We start from the raw sequence: 22,633 nt of genomic DNA on the forward strand, positions 1-22,633 counted from the left end.
CTAATTCGAAAAAGAACAATTGGGCAGAGATGATTACAAACGAAGAGGTTATCATTTTGCGATGCATTTCACAGTTAGTATAGGAAATCGGCGTGTTCGTGAAACAACGGCTTCGTACCAGGACTACATCCTACATACCATTTTTTGCAGTTACACCTCGTTCAAAAATAGACTATTTTCAGTATTTCAGAAGATCAGTAGTTTTTGTAGTTGCAAAAGGAAATAGATACACGAGAAATATTTCGTTCTCACAGAAAGTAAGCAATCCAATAGTAAATAAGTAAATAAAAATCTGCTCACTTTCTTAGCCGACTATTTTTATCGTCACACATTGCGAGCCTATTTACCCAGGAGCCTTTGCAGCCTAGTTGGCGTGGCTACATAGTTACAAGGCTTGACCGCTAAGCGGGTCTTACACGAGAAGAGAGCGAGTGCCGGTACGTTGCCGAGATGGGCTTAGATGAAGAAAAAACGGTTCTAGGCGAGGAAATTGTCTCAGAACAGGTAAAACCCTTTATCTATGTATTTTTCTTGTGGTATTTTACATAAAATGGTTGTTTGACTCGGGTAAAAAGCGTAGTTTTTAGTTTCAAAACATGATCAGATTGACCAATACAACGGTGCGGAGAGAACTGATCAAATTTGCAGAGTGACCTGTGTGATTATAAGGTGCTAGCGGAAAACTGAGTCGCTGAAGTGTAAACGTGTTGTATTTTGTCTCACTTAACATTTTCATAAACCGAATTCTTGCCTTTATCTGGAACGTATCATCAATGTTCCGTCCACTTATTATCAAATATAGTGTATTGATTGTACAGATTATCAAACACGCAAAAATTTAAAATCATGCATGCGTTTATCAGATTGACATAAGTTTATCCTACTCACCAATATTAGTTTCCTGGCATGTAGTGTCCTGGCAGGCTTCTGTACACCAACCTTTTGACCCAGTTTATTTATTTTTGAGAGGGCTCACTTGTGTTTGTCTTCAGTAATTTAATTAAATCATCAATTTTAAAATGAATCAGAACTTTGCTGTAGTATTACTGACTGTTACTGGAAATTGGCTATTTCCTGAATTCAACACTAAGTGACTGGCTTCCATTTAACATAGCCTGTTTGATGTTTACATTTAAACATGACCTAAATGTTAGAAATTTGTTCTCAGTGAAAAGCTCTACTTACAACCTTATAGGTGCAGATTTCCACATTTTGTAAACACTGTTAAAGGTATATAGGACCTAAACTGTGGAATCAGCTCTTGCCTAACCTAAGAAACCTGTAGTTGCTGCACTCATTCAGAAGACAAATCCGTTAAATCAACCTTTCATCTGAGGTATAATGTGAATGAGAGAACTGTGTCCTATGTACCACTTGACCTCTTAGCCTGTCTTGAACCATCTTATTGTTTAAGAATTATTGGAAATAGCTATTTCTTATTGTAAATAAGTAAATTTTAGCTTTTTTAATGAAATAATTTTTTTTTTTGTTATTTTTAATTAAATAACTAGGTAGCTTTCTGTTAATTTTTTTAGTTAAGTGTCCCCAATTAGTAGACAGTCTTTACCCACGGTTATATATTTTGACACTTCAAAAAAGTCACTGATTGATCAATGATTAAACTATCAAACCATTAAATGGCTTGAACAGTATAAACAATAGCTTAGTGAAAGTTATTGACTTTTCTGTTCTTGGATATTTCTTTATTTTATTTTATTTTATTTTATTTTGTTGGGTTGAGGTGAAGAAAACTCTCCCAAGGTTCAGCATGCTTTGTTCATACAAAAATAAATTTCTTGTAAACAAGAACTTATTTCTTTCAAAATGGGTTGATTGTACTCTAAAATAGTTCTTAAAACTGGTCAGAAGTGTTGAATTCCTGGATTGGAATTTTTTGAAGTTGGCCCATTCAGTCATTCAGCCGAGGCAGGAATGCTTCACCCTGATAAAAAAGAGCCCTTTTCTTCTTTGAATGGTCCTGCTCATTGCCTGTCTTCATTAAGTGGATTCTAGGGTCTCAGCTTGCATGAGTTTTTACTGTAGTTGTTATACTTATATTCATAGGTTTTTTCAGGGATGGTAGAGAATAGTTTTCAATATGGGACCAAAAAGTTGTTGGGGCAAAGATGGTCAAATTATGGTGAAATTGTTTTTCAGTCCACTATTTCACAAAGAAGTGACTTAGGCCCAGGTCAAATGTCAAACTTCACATGAAACAAACAAAGTCAGTTGAGGCAAAAGTTGAACTTATCATGGACTTGATTCACTCAGCTTAGTTTGCCTCATGTAAAGTTCAACATTTGACCTGGGCCTTAGCCCCCATTGTGGCTTCAACATGCATTTTGAAAGTAAATTAATGACTGAGTATAGCGGTCATTCAAAAGCATCTTTGACTGTCATTTCTAATCTCCTTTGTAGGATGAGGATTCAGATCCTGAAGATGAAGGCAAGGAAGACGAAGCACCTAGCGACGATGGTGGCGACGGAGATGATGATGATGATGAGGATGAGGAAGAACTAGAAGATCCCTTGGACAAAGTGCGAGATGCTTGTGGTGAACATGCTGAATGTACCAAATTAAAAAATGAGCTAGAGTTGTGCAATCAGCGAGTTAGTAGCCGGTCAAACACGGAGGAGACATGTGTACAGGAATTGTTTGATTTTCTTGAGTGCCAAGACAAATGTGTAAGTAGATTGTGTTACAACTTGTTAAATTTTGTCTGACTACTCAAAGTAGCGGAGATACTCGCAGCAAGACTAGCTTGAAGTCCTGTTTTATCAAAGGTAAACATTTTCACAGTTGCACTGGTTTGTTTTTGTTTTGAACTCTTACTGCGCCTGTCAATAACATGCAGACTCTAAAATTCAAAGCTCAACCGACAAATGTGTTTTTCGCTACTGTCAATCAAATGTTCGGCGGCTCCTCCCAGCTTCTGACTACTGCCGAGCACGAGGTAAATCACATCGTTGAGTACAGTTTAGACAACGAAGCAGTGTTCGGCAGTAGGCGGAAGCTGGGAGGAGCCGCTGAACATTTGATTGACAGTAGCGAAAAACACATTTGTCGGTTGAGCGTTGAATTTTAGAGTCCACGTTATTGAAAGGCGCAGTGAAAACAAGAAGTTCTGGTATACAAGGGGTCTGGCCTGGACAACATTCAACTCAACATGAAAGTGTGCACTTTTTCAGCAAACTAAATGACCTCAAAACAGTGTTTTTGTTTGTTATTGATTTTAATTTCATACTAATTGTTTACTTTAATGATTTGATTTCTTTGTATTTTGCAGATTGGACATCGCTTGTTTTCTAAACTGAAGTGACAGATATTTTGGTATCCCAACTTTGGGAATACTGTCTTAGTGGATGTAGTACACTTGTTATTTCAGCTTGATTGTAAAAATACATGGGGAAGACTTATGATGTTGCTCCTTTCATCTGTGGCTCATACACCAGTAATTTTAATGCCAGGAATCTCTAACTGCTGTTTGGACAGATGTGTTTGTGGAAAATGTTAATAAATCACTTTTATTTAAAAACTTTCAAATGTCCATCTCTTTCTGTTGTGAAACACTATTTTAAATTTGAAAATATAATACAGAAAAATAATATTATCAGCTCTCAGGGATAATCAAAATGAAAAATTAGTGGTGAAATTTATGATAATGAGACAAATTTTATTTTGCAAATTATTCCCCTGCCCAAATGTGGCTATCTTGTTTTTTAATTTTATCTGGCAAGAGTATTTGATGGTTAACAGCAATCAACTGTACTCTCATCATGTCAGTGTTAAAGATTTTTAATTCATAAATAATTATTTGTTCAAGTCCTCAAGAAAGAAATTAGTACAAGAATGAAACATTCCCTCAGTCAGTTTTCTATTATGAGTAAACATCACTCAGCCAGATAGATATCATTCCCTTTCAGCTGTTTGGTTTCTCACTGAGCAAAAAGAGAGTGGCTGTTTTCAAGGGTACAATTTCTGACTATTGTCTGCACAGTAAGTCAATAATTTTACAAACACAGCTTTGTGGAAGATAAGTAAAACCGTATGACAATAAATATTATGAAGAGAACTCTGAAAAATAGAGAAAAGTAAAAGAAAACGAATGAAGTGAAGATTTATTTCGAAGTAGTCGAAAGTCGTGCTGTCCCTACCCCCAGAACAGGTTTGAAGTGAGACGTCACTCGGGGAATCCCATAATGCAACATCCGCCCCTGAAGAATTCTAGTGCGCCCCGCACATTGGGGCCCCACTATAAATAACAGGCGACGAACTGTGTGGGGAAAGAAGCGCTTTCGGGGCGCTTCACTCGGCAGGAACAAAGGAACTGAGTTCTTTTGCCGAATTCCTTCGAAAAAGGAAGGGAGGTCGGCCCATAGTCGAACGAAAACAAACTAAAATAATCGACCGGGCAGACTTTGAAGTACGTTATACTGTTTGAAGCGTCCGGAGAGAGACAGCTTCAAGTGGAGAAACGAAAAGGTTTCGGATAAAATTACCTCATCGAATCGGCCATCTTGTTGAAGCAAAGTTATGGCTTTCGTGTCTGGCTCACCGGCTCCCTTACGGGACGTAAAGATGGTCCAGTTTGGGGTGTTAAGCCCAGATGAAATAGTGAGTACACTTTCAAATGGGTTTCAGACTTTCTTATTTCGTCTTTTACTCGCTTTCTTGTCCTAACACGTTCGTAATCGATTAATTCAATCGAGAACGCATGCATGTGTTAGTCAAGCTAACCTGACCGTATTAAAAGTGACTGTTTTAGTGATATCTTTTGGTCGTAGTAGTACCTCTTGTGATTAGATTTTTCAATTTCAACAGAAACAAATGTCTGTTACGACTGAGGGCGGCATCAAGTACTCCGAAACGATGGAAGGCGGAAGGCCTAAGCTGGGAGGTTTGATGGATCCACGGCAAGGGACGATCGACCGTTTCTCTCGTTGCCAAACTTGCGCTGGAAACATGACGGAGTGTCCCGGGCATTACGGACACATAGAGCTGGCAAAACCAGTGTTCCACGTCGGCTTCTATAAGATGATAATCAAATGTTTGAGATGCGTTTGCTTCTACTGTTCAAAACTTCTTGTCGATGGGGTGAGGAAATACATAAGTTGCTTCGTTCGCAAAATGGCTTGTTTCTCGGAAAGGCATGGGCCGAGAAATTAGCACTAGCGGGGGTAGGGTAGGTAGGTTGACGTGGTACGATATTTTGAAAAATTCGAAACATTTTCTTTCCTTTAATTTTCCATACACAGAAGATAGAAACTGAAGTTTACATTTATTTGCTTAAGTGTAAACTGATTCTTAGCTATATCAATTTATCAATTAAATCATGTGTGAGATATTGTTAGCTAGTTGAAAATAAATTGAAATTTCTTTTTGGCAGTGTCAGTACACAAATATTGTTTCTTAATTATTTTTCTAGAATAATCCAAAAGTGAAAGACATATTGTCAAAGTCTCAAAATCAACCACTGAAGCGTCTTCAACACATCTATGACTTGTGCAAAGGAAAGCGTGTTTGTGAAGGTGGTGACATTGTTGATGATAAACTGCCATCCCAAGATATTGATGAGGCTGAGAAGAAGATGGTAAGGTTTTGTGTTGAGCTGATTTGATTGATTTGATTGATTTTCACTCTTCATTTATTTTAGGACAGAATGGAAGTGATTAGTTTCTGAAGAAGCCATAGTTTTATATTGGTTGCAGGCTAGTGAAAAATTGATCATAAGTAGGAAAAGTACCACCAAATTTTTAGAACTGAAATATTTAAGAGAAATGTATGACAATCAGTAAGGAGGATCCCTAGTTTGATCTCAAGATTAAAATGTTATGCTGTATTTAGGATCAATTCCTTCAGTTCGTCAGATTTTTTGAACTGCATATTCTGTCTAATGTAGTCATGTTTTTATTTTGTGAAATTAATTTTTTCAAGAGTCATGGTGGTTGTGGTCGAAACCAGCCACAGATCAGAAGAAGTGGTCTTGAACTAACAGCAGAATGGAAGGAAGTGAATGAGGATTCACAAGAAAAGAAGATTCCACTAACAGCAGAGCGTGTCCATGAAATATTTAAAAGAATCACTGACGAGGAATGTGAAATTCTGGGAATGAGTCCCAAGCATGCTCGTCCTGATTGGTTGATAGTGACAGTGCTGCCAGTGCCTCCGCTGGCTGTAAGGCCTTCCATTGTTATGAGTGGTACTGCTCGTAGTCAGGTAATGTGAAGTGATAAATGCAAGGGTAGTGACATGTTAAATCAGTGACGTTCCTGTAACAATTCTTCTGTCCCATGAAAAAATAGGGTTGCTTTAACATTTTGAGGTGTGTAGCATTGCTTTTCTAAGGTTTTTAATTTTGTTTTCTGTCAAATACGATAGGTATTAAATGGAAACTTGTTGCCAAGAGATAACAATTTCATAATGTTGTATATCATTAAAATATGCTGTTAACTTGTTTTTTCATTGGTGCACTTTTTACCACTCTAAAAGAGGTAGTATTTGTGCTTAACAGTTATAGAAGTAATCAAATTAGCTATTAGGTGACCAAATCTTATTACATAGTTTGGCAAGTGTTGTAAATTTTGACTTTTTATTTTTTTCAGGATGACTTGACTCACAAGCTATCAGATGTGGTGAAGGCAAATGGCAATCTTCGAAGGAATGAACTGAATGGAGCTGCAGCTCACATAATTGCAGAAGACACAAAAATGCTCCAGTATCATGTTGCAACATTGATAGACAATGAAATTCCTGGTTTGCCACGGGTAAGTAGATGTCCTGTTTCTTTCCAATGCATACACACCTAGTAGAGTGTGGAATGTGTGAAATCTTGCTTTATATCGGTGCATTCTGCTTAGCTAAGAAGTAGAGGTTGAGCATGTGAGCAATTTATAGAGGTAACTGGGAAAATGTCTTTGGGAGTACTCTAAAGATAAGGTTTCCAATTTTTGTTGTTTTAAGTACATATATTGATCAACAAATTTGTAAGTCAAAAAGAAGACCGAAAGAAAACAACTCGATTTTTTTTAACCAATTTCTGTTCGACCGAGTGGTTTGAAAAATTAGGACTCTACTCTACTGCAAATTAATGGTAGGCTGAAGGAGGGTCATTAAAATGGGATCTTTCTGTGTGCTTTAGTATAAGGTTCATGTCCACTACACCAACTGTCTGGTTCTGTGGAAAGTATCCCCTTTTCTCCTATGGGTAAAATAAAACATAGCCGGAGCATGTTAACATAGTGTAACTAACATAACACTACAACTAACTAAGTTCATTCAGATTTAGCGAATAACTATGCAATGTGCCCATGTACAAACTCAGGAAACTTACCACAAATGTATTTCTCATCTTTCCACAGGCCATGCAAAAGTCTGGCCGTCCCTTGAAATCAGTGAAACAGAGACTGAAGAGCAAGGAAGGACGTATCAGAGGAAATTTGATGGGAAAACGAGTTGACTTTTCAGCTCGTGCTGTCATTACACCAGATCCTAACTTGTCTATTGACCAAGTGGGAGTTCCACGAACTATTGCTCAGAATCTTACTTTCCCTGAAATTGTCACCCCATTCAACATTGACAGGTTTGCTTGTGAAATTATTTCAAGTTTCCTCTATATACTGGTAGTGATACAAATCTTCACAAATATTACCAAATAATCATGAAATCTAAGTCATACATGTACATGTACATATGAAATGAAGAATAAAACTCTATATTTGTCACTCATCTCAAAAGACCCATTCCAAGGTAGGTTGTGAAAATTAAAAGCTGCAAAGTGTAGTGCTCATAACTAGATGAAACTGCATTATCCTAGCTTGTTCTACATTTAAGTAAATTTTCTTTTTGATCCTTTAGCATGCAAGAGCTTGTGCGTCGTGGAAACAATCAGTATCCCGGTGCTAAATACATTATCAGGGACAATGGGGAGCGTATTGACCTGAGGTTTCATCCCAAGCCAAGCGATCTGCATCTTCAGTTTGGATATAGGGTGTGTTTGAGCAGTCGTGAAGTTCATGCCAGTGTTTTTCAAGACTTTCTAGAGTGTAGGAAAGAAGCTAATGAATTTGCATTGTATTTTTTAAGGTGGAGCGACACATCAGAGATGATGACGTGATTATCTTCAATCGTCAACCTACTCTTCACAAAATGTCCATGATGGGGCACAGGGTTAAAATCTTGCCATGGTCAACATTCAGATTGAATCTCAGGTTAGTAGTCAACATTGTACAATGGATCTTATTGACTGAGTTCATCATTAACTAAAGGAATCGTCTTCATCTAACAGAATGTGATTATCACTATTTGTACTTGGTGTTTGAAGGATTGTAAATTTTTCAGCTTTTGTTGGTAATGGAAAGATGAAGGATTGTCTTAAAACTATTGTTCATTAAAAGCTTTGTTGGCAAAACAAACTCAATTCATTGCCATGGTGACTATAAGTTGCACCTTGGAATGCCGATTTGTTTAACAATATTTATAATGTAATAAAAATTTTTGCTCCTGTAAGAACACTATAAAGACACTGCCACAATCCTGAGCCATTAGCATGCTAAGGTAATAGTTTTGTTGGTTTCTAGCTCCTCATGAGAACCTTATGTCTGTCTTTCCATTTTAGTGTGACCACACCCTACAATGCTGACTTTGATGGAGATGAGATGAACTTGCATGTCCCTCAGTCCCTAGAGGCACGCGCAGAAATCACAGAGATCATGATGGTGCCGAGAAACATTGTCACACCACAGTCAAACAAACCTGTTATGGGTATCGTGCAGGACTCTTTGATGGCTGTAAGGAGATTCACAAAAAGAGATGTGTTTCTTGAGAAGGTGGGTTTGTCAAGTTAAACAAACTTGGAAGTGAAATTGCTGTTTGGTTTGTCTTCAGGTACAAATCTGTATGACAATCAGTAAGGTGTGTTGGGTATAATGTTATGAGTTAATGTTACTGTTATCCGGACTAATTTAACAGGTTGTTCTCCTTATGAGAAGAAAGTCAGTAATGACAATTAACTACACACTTCCTTAGATCCGTTCTTGGAGCAATATTTCTGGCACACTTCTGCATTGTCTACAGGCTCAACTGTAGAACTGTTTTAGTGTGTCAGTAGTTGCTCAACAGCGCAAAGCTGCAGATTGAGAACGCTTGAGTCATGGGTGTGTGAGATCAATATACCTCTCTGTAATGCTTTCTTGCCTTCTGAATATCAGCCTATGTGTCACAGTGCACGTAGTTGTTGACCTTTATGTCAGTGGGGCAGCATTGCAAGGGACACTAATATTTACTGTACTCGGTCATGTTTAGAGTGCTAAAATGTATTTGAATTTAGTATCTATAGTTAGGACTAGGCACTGGAAGTATTTAAGCAAGAAGAATCAGTTCATTCTGGTCAAAACCAAGAAATTGGATGCCCTGAGTTTCTTAGCTGTGAGAATTTGGGTTCATAATACTTAATTATCGTAAAGTGGATAGCCATGCAAAAGTGTAATTTCTTGTGGTCCGACAAGAACTCTATGTTTGATATTTTCTTGTTTCATCAGGACACTATGATGAATCTGATGATGTGGATTCCTGATTGGGATGGAAAGCTTATACAGCCAGCCATCCTCAAGCCCAAGCCTTTGTGGACAGGAAAACAGATCTTCAGTATGATCATTCCTGGAAATGTGAACATGATCCGCACGCACAGTACCCATCCAGATGATGAAGACAGTGGACCATACAAGCACATCTCTCCTGGTGACACCAAGGTACATACTCTCCACACAAGTTGGCCTTTGTTTTATTTCATTTGGTCTTTGTTTACTTTTTAGGTTGGGTTAATTTGAGTTTCCAAGTCCTATGCTTTCAATGCAAGATACTCATTTTCTTTTTCTAAAATTTAGGTAAAAGAACTGAATGATTGAACCAAAGCCTGATAAAATCTACTGGTTGTGGTTTTGTTTATTTTTCATAATTAAGAGATAACACCCTTTTTTATCCCATTTTGATAGGTTCTGATAGAACATGGTGAGCTGATCTCTGGCATTTTGTGTAAGAAATCGCTGGGAACCTCGTCAGGAAGTTTGGTCCATATTGTTGCTGTTGAACTCGGTCATGAGATTGCCCGTATGTTTTATGGCAATATTCAGACTGTTGTGAACAACTGGACTCTCATTGAAGGTCACAGTATCGGTATTGGTGACTGTATCGCTGACAATGAGACTTATGAAGAAATCCAGAGAGTAACAAAGAAAGCCAAGGTGACTTTGACAACCAATATGTTCTCACATTGTGAAAAGTCAAAAATGCTATTTAAGGTTCAACTTTACAGCAGTTTCTTTATATTAAATAATTTTCTTTATAAATAAGTTTTTACTCTAATTGCAATTTCACAGCAAGATGTGATAGAAGTTATTGAAAAAGCTCACAATGACGAACTTGAGCCAACACCTGGTAACACATTGCGACAGACTTTTGAGAACCAAGTGAACCGCATCCTGAATGACTGTCGTGACAAAACTGGAGGAAGTGCACAGAAGAGCTTGTCAGAATTTAACAACTTCAAAGCTATGGTGGTTTCAGGTTCCAAGGGCTCTAAGATCAACATTTCACAGGTCAGTATATATATATATTAAAAAGTGTGTAAAACTATTGCAGCATGCACAAGTGCTGTAAACAATAGAGGTGCATGATGTGGAAAGACATAAGATAGTTCATAGAAAATATACTGCCCTGTAGTACAGCACAGAACAGCATGTTCAGCTCAGATGATAAATCTATAAGTGAACCATCGCAGAGATCCCAAAATCTAAAATTAAACTCCAGGAGATTGCCAATTTTGCCTTCAGCCTGACCCTAAAAAAATGTTTCAAAAGAAAATCTTTGTCAAATCAACCACAAAAAATGTTTTAAAAATTCCAAAATTTTCCCCTGAAAAGCCTAAAAAGTGTAACAAATGTAGATTTGGGAGAGATTAGTATTCAGGTGGGAGACCAGGAGATTCAGTTTGTATTGGGGAGACTCACCAATAATGTGATTGAGTTGGCATAGATGCAATCAAAAGGCAGCAGATGACTTGGTGTCATGTTGGGTTCAGAGAGAACTTTTTTCTTACAGTTTCTCTTGGCTTTGAATCTCATTGTGTTCAACTTTTCCACTAACATTTTCACTATATTTGCTTCTCATGTTCAGGTTATTGCTGTGGTAGGCCAGCAGAATGTTGAAGGTAAACGGATTCCATTTGGTTTCCGTCACCGCACACTTCCTCACTTCATCAAAGATGATTATGGTCCTGAGAGTAGAGGATTTGTTGAGAATTCCTACCTTGCCGGTCTTACACCAACAGAGTTCTATTTCCACGCGATGGGAGGTCGTGAGGGATTGATTGACACTGCAGTCAAAACCAGTGAAACTGGTTAGTGTGTGAACTTGAAGTATTGATTTCATTTACACATGTAATGATGTTAGTTTTGTTGATACACATACAACAAGACCAGGTTATTTAGTTGACAGTTTTGTCTGTTATGAGTTTAGTTGTTGGGTTGTTAACATTTCGGTTTCGTAGGGATAAATAAATTTATTAACTAGTGGAAATAACAAGTTTATTTTATTTTTCATGTACAGGTTACATCCAGAGACGTTTGGTCAAGGCCATGGAGGGTCTGATGGTTGCATATGACGGCACAATCAGAAACTCCAACAATCAGATGATCCAGTTGAGATATGGAGAGGATGGAATGGATGGTGCTGCTATCGAATTCCAGAACATGCCTACAATAAAGCCAACCAATTCTGCTTTTGAAAAGAAGTTTCACTTTGACTGCTCCAATGAGAGGTAAGTAGCATTGCCAGTCCTTTTTCCAAGGTATTGTACCTTGGAAGTCCTTTGAAGGTCATGAATGTCCTTGCAATATGTTGTCCTTATTGCTGACGACTCTTAAGAGGGTATTTAATTAATGAAAGCAAATGTACCTCTAGCATTGTAATTATTTTTTATGGGTGTTTTATTGAAGAATTTGTCATAAAGCTTCCTTGAAAAAGTGTATAATTTGTTTTTTTTTTTTTTTGGTTTATCACAATAAGCAATAAACCACATTATACATAGAGCATTTACTTCTTGCCAGTCAGAAGTGTACAAAATAACATTCCACCCTTCTTTTCTTGGCAGGCGTCTTCGTCGTTATCTGCAGGAAGATGTTGTGCGAGACCTTTGTAGCAGTGCCGCTGCCTTGCAGGATCTGGAAACAGAATTTAGTCAATTGCAGGAAGACAGAGAGATTCTTCGTAAAATCATTCCTTCTGGGAACTCTAAAGTGAGTATACACTTTTTAAATCAAAATTTCCTACATTGATTGATGGAGACCTAGTTTACATCTGGGGGTCAAACATAGTCTTCACTCTTGTGGGGCTCGAATGCTAGTTACAGTGTGATTCCTATGGAGGTTTTTCAACTTGCTGTTCTCATGACATTGTTTTTTTGCTTTTCTTGTCAGGTGGCATTGCCAGTGAATCTTGGCCGTTTGATTTGGAATGCGCAGAAGACCTTTCATCTGACGAACAGAACACCAAGTGACCTTCACCCCCTCAGAGTGACAGAAGGTACAAGATTCTAGTTGGAAATTGACAGCTTTTATTTTGCCTCGTGTTGGGTACCACATAATGATCTCAAAATGTGAAAGACTAAACAGTGAACAATGAATGAAGATGGAAGGTTTATCTCTTTATTGAGGACTGACAGAAAATATAGAATGGATTGGCAAAATGCTGTCAATACAATGAAGATTTTCGATGAGAGACGCGGGTCAGGGGACAGTTAAAAAGCATGTGAAAGTGTTATATTGTTTACCATGCAAACCTCTTTAAACAACATCCTTCACTAGAAATGTGTGGGTTATTTTAATGCACTCATTTCTGATGATTTTTCCCAGACCGAAACATATTTTTTCTTCACAGACTGTTGTTAGTAGGAGATGGGATATGACTTCACCTCCATGGTTTTGAGCACTCCATTCATCTTAGTTTCAAAGTTAACATCTTAAGACTTGAGCCTAATATTAGTGTGAATGTTTTATGATGTGTTTCAGGTGTGCGTGACCTGTCCAAGAAACTGATAGTGGTCCACGGCGAGGATCATATCAGTAAACAGGCTCAGTTTAATGCCACACTCTTATTCAACATCCTCCTCCGTTCCACACTGTGCTCCAAGCGAGTTGCCGAGGAGTTTCACTTGTCATCGGAAGCTTTTGAGTGGCTGCTGGGGGAGATTGAAACACGCTTCAACCTGTCTATGGTAAGACAAGGGTTGTGGTTTCAGTCTACAATCTGTAAACCCCTAAAATTTAATAAAATTACAATAAATCTAATTAATTATTAACAGGGCACAGTGAGGTGCAAATAATATCAGTCAGATAAAATTAAGAGCGGTGGCAAGGGTAGTTACGGGAGAGGAACCAAGTGCAGGGCATGTCAATATTAATATTGTCAATAGTAGACACAACCCCACTTAAGAATGCGTCTAAAATGGGTGTTAATATCTGTTTTATGTTTAGGTCAAACCAGGTGAAATGGTGGGTGCCTTAGCTGCACAGTCTCTTGGTGAGCCCGCTACTCAGATGACACTCAACACTTTTCATTATGCTGGTGTGTCTGCTAAGAACGTCACCCTGGGTGTTCCTCGTCTCAAGGAAATCATCAACGTGTCTAAAAAGCCTAAAACTCCTTCACTGACAGTGTTCCTTGTGGGGCAGCCTGCCAGAGATGCAGAGAAAGCCAAGGTATGATTGAGGATCAACGTCGAGCCTTTTTACATTGTTACAGTATCATTACATAGTTGAGCTATTAGGAGATTAGCGTGATTCCCAAATTTATAGCAGTTAGTAAGCTTGGTATTTAAATATTGCATAACGATGATGAGAACTTCTTATTATCAAACATTCCAATGGTACTTACCTCTTACAGGGCGAACCCTTTCGTAAGCAGTGCTGATTCGCATCTCAAATAATGTTGTAGTGAACGAAATTCCTCTCCTAGTAAAGTGTCTTCCGAGGCAGATTCAGGTTTGTACTTATCTTGAAGTGCCCTCTCTTCCCTTGAACGTACTGAGGAGGAGTCTGCCTGTTCTTAAATTTACTTTCTTTATCAAGGCACATGCGTGATGGGAAACCCAATGAATCCGTCCTTGATGTGCGCAAACCAGTTTTTAAAGTCGTAATCTTGTAGCAGTCTGCTGGAAATTCCCAAGACCTGTGCTACTAGCGCTAGCTAGTGAGGACAGTACAGATAGTCGTCATTACATAGTCCAAATCCTAAATTGAGAAACCCATAGGACACGTTACACGATGAAAGTTCTTCTCTTGCGCTAATGCTGTTTATTCGTCCCTATTCTACAGGATGTGCTTTGCCGTTTGGAACACACAACCTTGCGTAAGGTCACTGCCAACACAGCCATTTACTACGATCCAGACCCCCAGAACACAGTAGTGGCGGAGGATCAGGACTTTGTGAACGTTTACTATGAAATGCCCGACTTTGACGTAACTCGCATATCGCCTTGGCTTCTTCGCATAGAACTCGATCGTAAGCGAATGACAGACAAGAAGCTCACCATGGAGCAGATCTCGGAAAAAATCAACTTGGGTTTTGGTGACGATCTGAACTGTATCTTCAATGATGACAACGCAGAGAAACTGGTGCTGCGTATCAGAATTATGAACAATGATGATGGGAAATTCCAGGACGTAAGTTACCAGTAGATTGCACTGAGACTTCAACTTAAGTTCTCAAACTCATTAATAGTTCATCAAGTTTAAACAAAGGAAATCGTGACCTTGACGGTGTTTAGATATCTGATCTTAATTAGCATACATTTTTTATAATTTTAACTCTCCTTTAGTTTTAGTTTCGATTGAGAAGACATAGCAAACACCCAAGACCGTGTTTGACCACATTTCCAAGCACATAAAAGTTCGTCTAAAATACTCCGCTGCGCGTCGTATTTTCAACTCTCTTCTCCGTGTTTGGAAATGTGGTCAAACACGGTGTTTCGTGTTTGATATATTACATAGTGGTAATCGATGTTGTGGTTCACAGTCAGATAGTATCGGAATACCTATGGTGTATGGTTGGAGTCCTGTGGCCGAATAGGTTGTCTCGTACACAAATGAATCAGTTTTGTAAAATTCGTTTCCTTGTATTTCAAAGATCGCCAAGCAGATAAATCCACATATTGTTCCCATTTTCATCTAAAAGTTTTCAAGCGAGGCCGTTTCATTTTCAGTGAACAATCTTAGTATACTATCAGTCTTACTGAAAATCAACCAGTTTGGACAATGTCGGAAATTCTGTAGTCTGTCCAGACCCACTGTTTTGTCTTGAGTTCGTCGCGATCGCAAACTTAGCGAAATATTAGCCCGGCGGGTGGGATACTCACGCTGAACTACAAGGGGCGGGGGGAGGGTCTGAGGACAGACAAAAATATTTATACCTTTGAACTTGTCATCCTCACAGGAAGAAGAACAGTTGGACAAGATGGATGATGACGTATTTTTACGTTGCATTGAAGCCAACATGCTGACTGACATGACCCTACAGGGGATTGAAGCTATCTCCAAGGTGTACATGAACCTACCGAATGAAGATAACAAGAAGCGTGTCACCATCACCGAGGAGGGCGAGTTTAAACATATCTCTGAGTGGATTCTGGAAACTGATGGTGTGTCGCTTATGAGGGTCAGTACCAGTGTCATCTTATTTGGTTTATATATATCATGGTTGCCACAGTTCAGAAAATGGTCCGGAAAAGAAGTTCTTCAAGGTCATGGAAAAGTCAGGGAATTTTATGTTGAGTCAGGGAAAAAATTCACATTTTGAAGAAAAGTCAGGGAAAATTGAAAAACTCACACGGCTAATTTAAAACCATTGAGGGCTGGAAGATGCGTTTGGGGTGACTGTGATCCCAACGATGTTTTTACGTAATGACGGAGGAAAATCGGTTGATGAATGAGTGGAAAGGATGGCTGTAAGGGGAGGTTACAACCTTCTATTATATCTGAGATTTTGGATATGTTTGGTCAGGGAATTTTTATTTTTATCAGGGAACAGTCAGGAAGTTTCGAAAAGAGATGTCTATGGCAACCTTGTTATAATTCAGTCGTTTAAAGTGTTTTTTTTTTTAGATAGATAGTTCGCTTAGGATGTTCTCTTACGTTGGCTTTTGTTCTTGCAGGTTCTAAGCGAAAACGATGTTGATCCAGTGCGTACGACATCAAATGACATTTGTGAAATATTCTCTGTAAGTGAAGATGTTCAATTGTTAACAAACTTAGCGAGGCCATTACTGTTTAAAGTAAATCCTCCACCCCACTGCTACAGTATGTGAATTTTCTCTCGATAGTCCCGAGTTCAACTCCTGCACAGCGCAACTGGTCAGCCTCCCACCAACATCACCATCGAGTTTTGTGATCATTTACACACATTTCCTAACCCATCTTACCGAATCACCGTTAGGAATAAGGTGTCAGTGAGCTTGTAACCTTTGAATCTTCACGTCTTGTTGCAGGTTCTTGGAGTTGAAGCTGTCCGGAAGGCAGTGGAGCGTGAAATGAATCACGTGATCTCATTTGACGGTTCATACGTGAATTACCGTCACTTGGCTTTGTTGTGTGACATCATGACGTGTCGAGGACATCTCATGGCCATTACAAGACACGGCATTAACCGACAAGAGGTTGGCGCGCTCATGAGATGCTCTTTTGAAGAAACGGTAAGCTCAATTCGATCAACATGTAAGATCTCGTTACCGGTCTGTTTACATTTCCTTTGGCACTGTTGGGAGAATTAAATTCTTCAAGATGTTTATCTTTTGGCGACTTTTTGCTTTATTTTGTGGGATCCGATGTGGAAAAATGAGCTTTGTTTACTGTAGCGGCTAGGGCTGAAACCCTTCAAGGGTCTTTTTTTTTGTTTATGTTTCCCGGAAGTTACACAGAGCAAATTTGTTAGAAGGTTCTTAGGTTCCTACAAGCCAAAGGCTATTTTCAGGCAGAATGACTAGAAGTGTTCGTCAGATTTTCGCGTTTCGTTTTGCAAAATTCTGACGCTATCATCTGGACATTGGCAACATTTAAGAGCCTATTAAGTCTTGGACAATAAACATTTGTAGTCATTTCTTCAACATCTCACTTGTATTTAAATCGTCAAAACAAAAGGCAAGGCTAAATACCTGCAATTAACCTCCTTTAGGCCGTTCTCTCAAATCTGCAATATTTCTGTTTCGTTTATATTGAGCCCTTTATTAACAATTTCTTTGTTGGCTTAGGTCGATGTGCTGATGGAGGCTGCTCAACACGCGGAAGTAGATCATCTGCGCGGTGTCAGTGAGTGCTTGATCCTTGGAAAACTTCCTCGGATAGGCACAGGCAGCTTCGATCTCATGTTAGATGCAGAGAAATGCAAGTCTGGTATGGAGATCCCTACTAACATAATGGGCCCAGGAATGATGGGTGGACCCATGACAGGTGACATGAACAAGCTAGCCTTTTGAAGTTGACTCAATTCGTGTATGCTTTTCCAAACTTACTTTTACTCAATTCACTGTTTGTATCGTTCCTCAGGTACGGGAATGTTCTTTGGTGTAGCAGGATCTCCTACTGCCAAGTCACCTCAAATGACACCATGGACCATGGGAGCCACACCCGCTTATACAGAGGCTTGGAGTCCCGGACTCGGCAGTGGAATGACACCAGGAGCTGCTGGTTTCTCGCCTGCAGCTTCAGAAGCCAGCGGGTTTAGCCCTGGAGGGTACAGCCCAGCTTGGAGCCCGCAGCCACAATCACCTTCGTCCCCGGGCCCCAGCAGCCCGTACATCCCCAGTCCAGCGGCAGCGAGTCCGAACTACTCACCAGCAAGCCCGGCGTTTATGCCAAGCTCGCCCTCCATGTCACCTGCCAGTCCCTCGTATTCTCCGACTTCACCTGGCTATTCTCCCAGTTCCCCATCAACTGGGTACTCGCCAGCAAGTCCAAGTTACTCGCCGACTTCTCCATCGTACTCGCCGACCTCGCCGTCGTACTCGCCAACGTCTCCATCCTACAGTCCCACTTCTCCTTCTTATTCTCCTACATCTCCTTCTTACAGCCCTTCGTCGCCATCTTACTCACCCACCTCTCCATCTTACTCTCCTAGCTCTCCGTCATATTCTCCCACTTCTCCGTCATATTCCCCCACCTCACCTTCATATTCCCCCACTTCTCCTTCCTATTCACCAACATCCCCGTCATATTCGCCCACATCTCCCAGCTACAGTCCAACATCCCCCTCGTACTCTCCCACATCCCCGTCTTATTCTCCCACCTCTCCGTCCTATTCACCTTCATCACCATCCTATTCCCCCACTTCTCCAAGCTACTCTCCGCAGTCACCATCTTATTCCCCTAGTTCCCCCTCGTATTCCCCATCATCTCCCAAGTATTCTCCCACTTCTCCCAGCTACTCTCCCACTTCACCAAAGTACAGCCCTACATCACCAACCTACTCGCCTTCCTCTCCATCTTATTCTCCTTCTTCTCCAAAGTATTCTCCTTCCTCTCTATCTTACACTCCTTCTTCTCCAACCTACTCTCCCACCTCTCCAACTTACTCGCCGTCCTCTCCTCGCTATTCTCCTACCTCACCTCAGTATAGCCCTTCCTCGCCTCAGTACTCGCCGTCATCGCCCAAGTACAGCCCCAGCTCACCTCATTACTCGCCATCTTCGCCATCAACGGCACCATTTACACCAGCATCAGCGCAGTATAGTCCAAGCTCACCTAAATACAGTCCGGCTGGCAGTGGACCTTCACCGTCTCCTCAGTATTCACCATCATCGCCACATTACTCCCCGCAATAAAGCATGGTTTAATCAAACTCGCAGAGTTTAAAGTGGTGTTTGCCAGGAGTGAACAGTAGTGAAACATGCACTAATATGCACTGGATAAAAGCCTTGCAGGTGCGAGTAGATTGACAACTGATTTTCGCATTCAACTGCTCGGCACACACAGGGGAGAAGTCTTGTAACTGCAAGCATTGAGACTATTGAAACACGCCTCGTGTCTATGCGAGGATGTGAGCCAATGCTTGAATGACTGAGGAGACTTATCAGTGTACACTGCGATAATTGTCTTATATTTTATAAGTTTAGCTGATTTAACCTTAAACTAACGACGAATCGAATTTATAAGTGACGTCGATTTGAATTTGGAATTTCTTCACGAAATTTGTTTAATGTGTGGGAAGCTTATACTTTTTTACACGATTATCTCATCGTCGAGCGTGAGGTAGCGACTGCATGGAAGTGTTTTTGTCAGTTAGCCAACGCTTATGTTTGAAGTTTAAAAAATTTCTTGGGATTGAATCACCGCTGATGTAAAAAAAAAAAACCGTTTAAAACACAATAACCAAGTAGGCACACCAAAACATAATTGCAAGCAACATGGTGTACACATCATAAAGCAAACCCCGCCCCCCTCCCCCAAGGAGGGGAACAAAAACAAAAACCGAACAAACAAATCAATGTCATTACAGTACGTTTTGTCACATTGGTTTTTAGGGACGAAAATAGCTCATATCACTTGTAGAAAAAAAAAAGGAAAAAAAAATAGCAATGAAAGATTGTCATACCGTTAGTACGTAGTTGTTTGTGATTATTTGAACAAATCCTTGTCATACTTCGTCAAGTAAATTTTATATTGGAATAAGTGCAACTAACTGATTATATCGTAGCAAAATTAAAGTAAGATTTTGTTGGTTACTTAAAGAGGATTTTTGTTTTAAGAAGCTATTGTAGCCAAAAATTTCGAATATTAAAAAGCACCAAACAAAGACACAAAGAAAAAAATATTAAAAAAATCTTTGACATAGATTAACTGCAAAAGGTGTTTTATTATTAAAAAAAAATTTGGCAGAAATTAACTCTGCGTTTCTGACCAAAAATCGTGGATTCCATCAGTTAAAAAGTCTAGTTTTCTAGCAGCACGTTTGAAAACCATAAATTACAGGGTTGTAGAATTTAGACTTAACGTAAGGACCGCAAAGTAAAGGCTTTCAACAGCTTTTATACCGTAACAGACGGAATCTTGTTCATATTCAATGCTGTGGGCAGAAATTTCAGTCGATGGAATTGTACTTTTCGTTTCTTATCCTGATCAATCCAACACCTCCCTCCCTCCCCCACCCACCCCCCCCCGACTATTCCCGCCAAAAAAAGTAGTGACAGATTATGTTTCTGTTTGAAACCAAGCAACCAAGAAAGAACAGCTCGTGTTTGAACTGTTGATGGCCTTTACATTTGAATTTTGCATATTATACATGTAAATATCAAAGATTTTGCCCACTCCATAGTGCGAAAACCTTCCTCCAGCCCCGTTCTTAGCGGAAATGAGGTTCTTCGATGAGACGAGGGACGAATTTCGCCCACTACCCAACCCTTGGAGGGCAAGGTTAAAGGGAGAGGACGAAATCTTTGGTGCATGCTTGCGACAGTTTAGCGAAATATGAATTTAAAGTATTTGAAAAATCAGTTTGATTTTGCTTAAGTATACCTTATCGTAGTCCATGAAGTTCAGTGTAAAACAGTAATATTAATAAACTTTATTTGCTGTTCTGTAGTGAAAATAAAACCTTAAAAAACAACGAAGTTGAATTTACTTTTTAAACCACCGAACAGCAAGGGAGTGAAGGAATCTAACTGCCATTTAACGCTTTAATAAGCCCAAGTGGACAAAGTACAAGAAAACAATCCCCCGACTAACTTCTTAAGTCGATCCCCCTAACCCGCTTGTTCGGTTAACGGGACAGGACGTCCCCTTTACCCGGTTAATTGTTCGGTAGGCTAGTTCTTGACTCATTCAGACAGCTTGATGACAAACGCGCGAAGATTTTCTTTCTAATCTTAGACAAGCAAGAATATAAATATTGAACGATCTTTGAGTACGTAACGGCTGTATCAATTCCAACTTGCCCCCAGGGATGTGTCGGACATTTGGCATCATTCTGCCTGGCAGCCCTAAAACAGATCAGCCCGAACATCTTTCATTGAGGAATTTTAAATCTCCTGAGTGCCTTCAGTACAATACGTTTAAGGTCATTCCGCTGAAATAGAACCTGCACTGAGATTTTTGTGAAACGTTGCCTATCGATTGTTTATATTATAGGAACTTAAATTTTGAAATAAAAAAGAGGGGTCCCCATGTTCGTTTAGGAGCAAAAGCACCTTGTTTATACCCATATAAATCCTTATAATAGCACCATGATTGTAGTCACGATTGCTTGCTAAATTCACGTTTCCGACGATTGCCTTTTGCTCTATACTGAGAATTGGTCCATATTTATTTTACACAGAGAAATTTACTACTCAGTTCAAAACAACAGAAAAAAAAATGATAAGTCACCATACTCGTTTGCGAGAAAATGACGGTTTACCTGTATGGCGAGGTCCAGCTGCAAAGAAAAAGCCGCCATTTTTAATGCACGCGCGCTAATCACGCGTGAAATTATGCGCAGTAGGGATGCACAATGCAATACTGGGGAATGACCTTAAACGTTCCTTGGATGAGAGATGATCGCTCAAATAAAGACTATTCTAATGTAAGTCGAGTTTAGTACAAGTATTTGAAAATCCGCGTTTTAAAAGTCCACGTTTTACAAGTCCAGTCCGCGAAATACAGTATGCCCTACCTTAAACACACAATCAATCATCACTTATCACCTAAAATCTCTACCCCATTTCTTAGTAATTTTAGACCAAAAAAATTAATGCAACATTTTCCGACACGTAAATTCGGAGTTAAGTTTCCAATCCTAAAATCCCTGTGCACATCTTCAGCTAAGAAATCCAAAGAGATAAAGCCACCTATAGCCCAAGCAAATACCTGCAAATACACACGAGTTAAACATTGCTCGCACAACCCGACGTTCAACTAAAGTAGACTGCTCACAGCCCCTATTTTCTCGTATTTTTATTTGATCGTTGAACACGCCGACAAAATCGCGAGAGAACTGGATGCCAGCGCAAAACGGAAGACTTGACTGGGTAGGGTGGGGTGGGCGTAGATGGGGACCGAGATAAACCCCAACCCCTACTCCCGCGTGCTTCGCGCAAGCGTCGCTGGCTTTTCTTTCGCGTGGGTAAATAGAGAGGCTGTGAACAGTTTAAACTAAACTGGATTGCACATCAAACACGTCTGAGGTTACACACGCGTTAACAATTGATTCCTATCATCAGCTACAATCTCTTGGATTTACAATTAAATCTTTACTTCAACATAAAATGGTTGGCATTCCACCAATGCCAACCATTTAAAAACGGAAAATCAGCATTGAAATCAACATTTTTGGCTATCGAATTCAAAGAAAAATCACAGTTGAGGAACTGTTTTTTTAATTTTCGTCACTTTCTATTGAATGAAACAAAAAATGAAAACGGCTTTTCTTATTTTCCATCTAAATCAAATTCGAAAATTGTCACCAATTATCTAAAAATCTATTGTTATAGAAATTAAATTCCTCGTACTCTCGATCTTCTTCTCATTGAATGAATATAAAACACACCGCTCGCGTTTGAAAGATCGGAAAATCAAAATCTCAATTTCAATTTTCGTCTTCGATGTACAAAAACACCTT

At 39.5% G+C, this 22,633-nt stretch overlaps 2 protein-coding genes and 1 non-coding gene across 3 annotated transcripts; all 3 read left to right on the top strand.

Moving 5' to 3' along the window:
- Positions 1-348: 348 nt before the first annotated feature.
- LOC145493191 (cytochrome b-c1 complex subunit 6, mitochondrial-like) lies at positions 349-3,536 on the top strand. The gene is made up of 3 exons (XM_081472610.1): positions 349-504; positions 2,419-2,685; positions 3,288-3,536. Exons 1-3 carry the CDS (start codon positions 451-453, stop codon positions 3,318-3,320), a joined length of 354 nt encoding a protein of 117 aa, XP_081328736.1. The 5' UTR covers positions 349-450; the 3' UTR covers positions 3,321-3,536.
- A 99-nt stretch (positions 3,537-3,635) lies between these two features.
- Positions 3,636-20,644, top strand: LOC145493144 (DNA-directed RNA polymerase II subunit RPB1-like). The gene is made up of 24 exons (XM_081472540.1): positions 3,636-4,615; positions 4,823-5,095; positions 5,427-5,591; positions 5,936-6,217; positions 6,604-6,765; positions 7,360-7,580; positions 7,856-7,988; positions 8,084-8,208; positions 8,616-8,826; positions 9,538-9,747; positions 9,991-10,239; positions 10,375-10,593; positions 11,171-11,393; positions 11,603-11,813; positions 12,147-12,291; positions 12,472-12,577; positions 13,063-13,268; positions 13,528-13,752; positions 14,368-14,715; positions 15,485-15,706; positions 16,203-16,268; positions 16,536-16,739; positions 17,295-17,493; positions 17,590-20,644. Exons 1-24 carry the CDS (start codon positions 4,535-4,537, stop codon positions 18,861-18,863), a joined length of 5,760 nt encoding a protein of 1,919 aa, XP_081328666.1. The 5' UTR covers positions 3,636-4,534; the 3' UTR covers positions 18,864-20,644.
- On the top strand, positions 9,011-9,273 carry LOC145493969 (small nucleolar RNA SNORA53). The gene has a single exon (XR_014050206.1). It is a non-coding gene; the product is annotated as a small nucleolar RNA SNORA53 (small nucleolar RNA).
- Positions 20,645-22,633: the final 1,989 nt, after the last annotated feature.

Source organism: Orbicella franksi, chromosome 7, assembly GCF_964199315.1.
Source record: "Orbicella franksi chromosome 7, jaOrbFran1.1, whole genome shotgun sequence".
Lineage (NCBI taxonomy): Eukaryota > Metazoa > Cnidaria > Anthozoa > Scleractinia > Merulinidae > Orbicella > Orbicella franksi.